General features: G+C 40.6%; 1 protein-coding gene and 1 pseudogene across 1 annotated transcript; one reads left to right on the forward strand and one right to left on the reverse strand.

Moving 5' to 3' along the window:
• The first annotated feature begins 2,301 nt into the window (after positions 1–2,301).
• Positions 2,302–3,883, forward strand: LOC144648435 (uncharacterized; annotated as a pseudogene).
• Positions 3,884–3,900: 17 nt separating this feature from the next.
• LOC144650220 (uncharacterized) lies at positions 3,901–5,795 on the reverse strand. Its single transcript, XM_078509871.1, has one exon. The coding sequence runs from the start codon at positions 5,763–5,765 to the stop codon at positions 4,101–4,103; it is 1,665 nt and encodes a 554-aa protein (XP_078365997.1). The 5' UTR covers positions 5,766–5,795; the 3' UTR covers positions 3,901–4,100.
• Between the last annotated feature and the right edge of the window lie 456 nt (positions 5,796–6,251).

Here is a 6,251-nt window from a genome sequence, read left to right on the forward strand (position 1 = left end):
ATTTTGAACGTCGTGTATAAAATCCTTAGTTCACAGGAAGTGTGTTCCATTGTTTTGTGGCATAATAAGTAAAACACTTTAGGCCGTATTGGGTGCTATTCATCTAAGGTAATGACAAGACATTAACACCTCTCAGATTGTAATTACTTCTTCTGACATTTATAAGATGTTCAATTTTTGCCGGCACGATCAGGTGGACAGTGCTCGCTATAGATTCTCTGAAGTGCCCGACTAATACCTACTGAAATTATCCATTACGCTTAGAACATACTTGTACACGTGCCTGTTGTGGTTGACAGCCTCTTTGCTTAAGTCCATCAGGTCAATTTGATGTTGACCTTGAATGGTCCTGGCGGTTACTGGCCTTGGCGTGGCTTTATTTGTGAATTTGACATTGTGTATGCGATACTTCGCTTCGTTGTTTGTCACTCGTAGGATATTTCTTTTGCTCAGACCTGCAAAGCCATCTGCGGCTCGATTTCGCAGTTTTTTACATCCACCAGCTTTTGCTTGATCAAACGTTTTTGCAACAAGACTTGCCATCAAAGTACAGTGTTGGGGTAGACTGAGGTCCAAGGTGTAACCTATCACGTTGGCGCCAATAGCGCACTACTGCATTCCTCTGTTAGTGTGTGCGTTCTGCCACGGGCACGTTAAAATTTCCTTGTACCAGCAGCAACAGCATCTTGTAAGCCTTGTCGCTTAATGAATGAAAATATCTCCCTTTCTTTTCTGCTCCGAAACTGCAAAAACACAGCATAAGGCAGCTCATAAAGGCTAAGATCCATTTATATGCCATACCGGCTTTATCAAAAGAAAAAACTATGAGGTCGCACAATAAAAGAATAGTCTTATCACAATAGAGAAGCCAGCTCCTAGGTGTCAAAATTGACACAAAGTTAAATGACGTTTTTCTCCAAGACCGCCCATAAGCGGAAGAGCCTATGGTGGAGTTGTTCATATGGTCACTATCCATGTATTAATTAACTTTATCATTATTTGTTTAGCTTTATTATTATTATTATTATTGTTCTTATAAATATTAACCCTCCAAGTTACGACCAGTTTAGGCGCCATGGCGACTAAAATTTTGCCTCTGGTGACCAGGCCTGAAAATGGGTTCCCAACGTGGCGACCATGAGATGTCGTGGGATGCCGTTCGAGTAGAACCGAAAACGAATCTGTACACTATTATTTAGGTAAACGGATGAACACACTTTTTAGTACATGCAGTTGTCATTTAAAAAAAGAATAAAGTAACTTCATGAAATCGCGATTAGGTTAAAATAACGTTTGATTTGACATGAAAAGGATGTGGCTCCTTGTCATTTCCGTGAAATATATATTTAAGTCTCATTCGTCTGGCGAATTCTTCGAAATCACGCAACAATTGTTGCCTGATTTTATTTTCATTTGTCACGGGTGTTTCGATAAATTTAAGCCCTTTTGCTAACACGCTGACTTGGTGGTCAGTTAATGTGTTTTCTGAAAGGTTTTTAAGGTATTTTTCATTTTTCTCCCTTTCTGTGGTAATACATTTCTGTATTGTATTTTTTCTACGTTTTTTGCGTTTGATATTTTTGGATAGCCTTTTTGCTTCAGTGGGTTTAGCGGCTGATTGTTCAGAGATGACACTGTTGTACTGTTCAACATGTTTATTATCACTCTGAAAACGTGTACAAATGATTTCTGTCAATTTCTCAATTTTATGCTCTAGTTTATCGAGCCTAGTGACATGAGTATTTGCAATGTTTCGCAGGGGCGAACGCGATCTCTCACGTACATTGTTTTGTGATCGAGACTTGGCAATACTAGCCTTTTCAAGCTTTTTAGTGTGACTAATAAGTCTACGCTTATGGTAGCGCACTAGGGCGCTAACAAATTGTTCTTCTGCGTGACTTTTGATAGCGCTAATTTCCTGTCGGAAAGTTTCGTCCGGCGTTACGTTCGCCTTTGCCTTATATTGAAGCGACTTAGGGCAAGTCTTTTGTTCTAAATGTCTCTCCAGTTTAAGTATGGAGGTTTCTGTCTTTTGCTTCTTGAATTCAACAGCGCTGGTGGCGTCTTCGTGTTTCCTTTTCCTTGGCTGCCGTGACTGGCTATTCCTTGGAAGGTTTTCTTGTGGAAGGTGTTGGCCTTCGTTGTTTGACTGCTTGGCTAGTTGAGCTTTGTGCCTTGGCTCAAGTTGTGATGCTGGAGGGCTCGCCTCTATTTCTGGCTCCGAGTCTAGGTTCGGATCAGGGAACAAGGTTATGTCCTCGTCCGGATTTGGACGGTATTCTGGTGTTTTTGGTGCCCGCAATGGTGTTTCATAAGCTGACATCTTTGCAGATAAAGGAAGTTAGAAAACGCATACAAGAGATTATCGACGGACCTGGATCAATGGGAGGGTAACGGACAGTCTGGCACACATTGGAATTAGAGGGATTCAGAGTCCCAAGAATGGTGGCACAGGAAATTATTAGAGAGCTTGATCCTGAAGGAACAGAATTGCGTAAGAGACATTGCTTAAAAAGGAGAGAATACCATAACCCAGGTCCCAACTATGCGTGGCATGTCGATGGTTACGATAAGCTTAAGCCCTGGGGATTCCCAATTCATGGTTGTATAGATGGCTATAGTTGACGTATCATGTGGTTGGAGGTGGCACGTTCAAATAATCTACCAGAGTACCCAGCAATGTATTATGTAGACGCAGTGAGGGATCTAGGAGGCTGCCCTGTTGAAGTTGTAACTGACTTGGGAACTGAAAATGGTTTACTGGCATCTATTGAGGGATGGTGGTCATTCTATTCCAAGAACAGATCATCATGCTGGAGAAATTTTTTTCAAGATTTGGAAACGGATGGCAAAATTGACATGACCTCTGAAATGAATAAAGAATGTTTGTGGTATTGTTTCTCTGGGGTGCTCCAAGCAGATTGCGATGCTGTCAAAGAACATTGGAACACTCATTATATTAGACGTTCTAGGCATAATACAGTAAGAGGCAGACCAGATTCATTATTTTTTTTGCCAGAGTATCATGGTGCTGTAAACAATCTTTTGTCAAGTGTTGAACCTAATGAAATTGAGTGTGTGTCCCAACAAATCATTGTCACACAAGGCACTGACGAATATCAAGAATATTTCGACTATGTTGTTGAAGGTCTCGACATTGAAGTTCCTACTACTTGGAAAGAAGCTTTGCAGCAATATGAAAAGTTGACACATTGCTGAATTCGGATTCTCTCCATAAATCTGCGCCCTTATCCAAGCAAGGTACACATTATTTTTACTACAAGATCTGTTTCATAGCAGTATCTCTTACCACACACATGTATTTCAAAGAACACTTGAATCATACTGGCTGTAAATGTGCTGTCAAAAATGTAACTATTGTGGATGGTTTTGAGATTTTATGCTGACTGACGATGAGCCACAAATAATTTGTAAGAGGAGTACTACAGAGGTACTACATATTGTAAAGTTACTACATATTACAAACTGGCCTTAGTGATGCCCTTGTTTACATTGACCCTAAAAAAAGAAACTGATATATGTAAAAGGCTGATAATGTACATGGTTGGGAAGTGACATTCTGATTCTAAATTTAAGGCCTTTGAAACTGTCAATGAAAATAATTCTTCTTTAATAAATATCATTTATTAAATCAACAATAACACTATTAATTTATTCTCACGTATATTGGGTGTCTTCCCTTTTGCAACTTAACATTTAGCAGTTAAAATTGTACAATGTTGTTCTCAACCATTGAAAGCACACTGGTATTATGCTCTCCTTTTACTGCTATAGTTTACATTCATCAACGGAAAACAGGAACAAAACTAATAATAGGTGCAATTATACCACAAATGCATCTGCAAATGACTTACTTCATTGTCAATACATCAGTTGACAGAACAAAACGCAGCTGAACAGCAGCTTCTCTATTAAACGCAAACATAAGAAAAACTTTCAAACGACTAGTGGTCAGGTAGAATCTCAAACCTGTCCCTTTTTGTGGAGTGCACAAACATGGTAACACAAAACCTCTCATTCAAGGGCAAGAAATGCTGTCAAAAGTAGTAAAGACATGGTAGTGTTGCAACAATTATAATTTATCGTCGCCCAAAAGCCTGGCCCTTGCAATACGCTAATAGAAAGACACGTGTAAAATCTTCAGGCACCTCCATATGCTTCACTGGAAATGTCACAGTTCTCCCGCAAGCAGAGACAACAGGGAAACATATGGTGTGACGTGGATTTCTCTGCGCACAGTCATGATCAAACATAACAGTGATGGAAAGATCATCGCCATTAACTGGCTTGTGTTGCTGTCCTGTGAGCCACCCTAGAACATCTGGTGGGTTAAGCACTGCAGACTGAAAGTTCCCAGGGAGCTCGTCTGCCTCTGACTGGTTTGTTTCTGTTGGTTCTCTTTCTTGAAGCTTGTCTTTGTTATTCCAAGCCAGCATTTCGGAGTAGCCCGACAAGTTTTCATCCTCAAATCTCATAAGCAAATCATGGAAATTATCAATGACTGCTTCCTCGATTTCTCTCCTGGAGCTGCCCTCTTGTGAATATTCAGGCTTCAACACTGAAACAATGTAATTTGCATCAACAATGTTTGCATTAGAATGTTTCACAAAAAGTGGCTTGCAAAGATCAGCATTGCCCTTTACCAGACTCTCCAAACCATAGAGCTCAAGACCTTTTCCAAACTCTTTGAGAAACAAGGACCTTCTACTGATGAGACTCACCATCACTGTACCAGTTATGTCATTTACATGCTCTAAATCAACAATGCCTGTATAGCCATGCTCCAAAATGGTATCCTGATGGGTAACTGGATTTTCTCTGATACTTTCCAACAATGATTTCTCGCTAGGGGTCAAGTGGATGTCTTCCTTCAAGTCATTCACATCAATATCAGGACTGACCAGCATCTGAAATGCACACTCAGTTAAAAAGCAGGGAGGTGGTCCTCCTTGCACAAGACTGACTGCTACAATTTGCCCACAGGCTAGAAAAAAGCCATTATGAACATGTAACATGGAGTCTATGGGCACACCGTCCGGGAAAAAAACCTTTCCCATTTCACGTACGGCATTTCCTAGGAATTCTTTGGCCATAGCACCGCTGTCAATGCCGTCTTCCCCTGCAAAGTGTACTCGCAAGAGTTTTGCGGGAGAGCTTTTTTTTGATTCCCGCTGCCAAATCTTCAGTTGCCTCTGGAAAGATGAACCTCTCCTGACTACAAGAAAAAATTGATCAGATTCGTCCACAGAGCTCCCAAGGGATCTTAAAAGCTGTTCGATACTTGTAAACTGTGTCAGCTTCTCTTCAGGGAACTTTGGTACTGTTGTTGTATTGGTCATAGCAGCAACAGGGCCAATACTAAGCATGGGTGAATCCTCTTGGATCCTAACATGGCCACTTGTAGGATTTGAAGCACTTTTGCTATCATCTATTCCAGCATCAAAATGGCCTGCTTCCTGGTCAAATTCAAACTGGAGGCTCTTTGCTAGCTCTTCGTCTCCATCGATTTCTGTTTTTGCCTTCTTTCCTGGTCTCGACTGCAACTCTTCAACTGACATTTCACTTTCACTGCTGTTCCCCTCTTGGTGACTCTTTTCAGCACTATTGATGTCTGTGGTTGTACATAGGTAGAGGACAATTCTCTTGTAGTCTTTTCCTATTTCTTCGTGATACCTTTGAAGGATGAAAAATTCAACAGTTCCTGGCAGGAATTGGGCTTGTTTCCCATCTTCAAAGACCAGCATATATTCTTCTTCTTCTATGTAGAGTTGGCTTTGGTATTTTCAATTTTACTTAGCGTGCTATAACGTGCTGTTCAACAGATGTAACATTTATTCCCTGAAGAAGTGTAAAATTATTGGAGACGAAAAGCGACAAATAAACAAAGAGATGTTAACAATCATGAAATGAAGGTTCTCTTTGGCTCACTAGTTCTAATTAAAAAAGAAAATTACATCTAATTGGCCATAGGTGAGTGCAGGTGAGCGATAACGAGGGCAATACCTCACACTGATGGAGCATGGAGGTTTCTTGAGTTACACCAGCCCACAAGTTTAATACAGATAGCAATTGACAACGATGGCTTTTCTGTCGTGTGTTCTACGTGTCTTTGAGCAAATAAGTATGGCCTAACCTTTTACATCCTCTGATATTCGTGACTGATCATGAGCTGACGATGTGGAAGCAAACCCTTGAGGCACAAATAAAAGACAAAGCACACGGTAAATTTA

The sequence above is a fragment of the Oculina patagonica genome, chromosome 4 (assembly GCF_052425735.1).
Source record: "Oculina patagonica isolate OP01 chromosome 4, crgOcupat, whole genome shotgun sequence".
In the NCBI taxonomy this organism is placed as follows: domain Eukaryota; kingdom Metazoa; phylum Cnidaria; class Anthozoa; order Scleractinia; family Oculinidae; genus Oculina; species Oculina patagonica.

Coding starts and splice junctions, on each gene's coding strand:
- LOC144650220 (XM_078509871.1), bottom strand. CDS start 5,765: ATGCTGGTCTTTGAAGATGGGAAACAAGCCCAATTCCTGCCAGGAACT.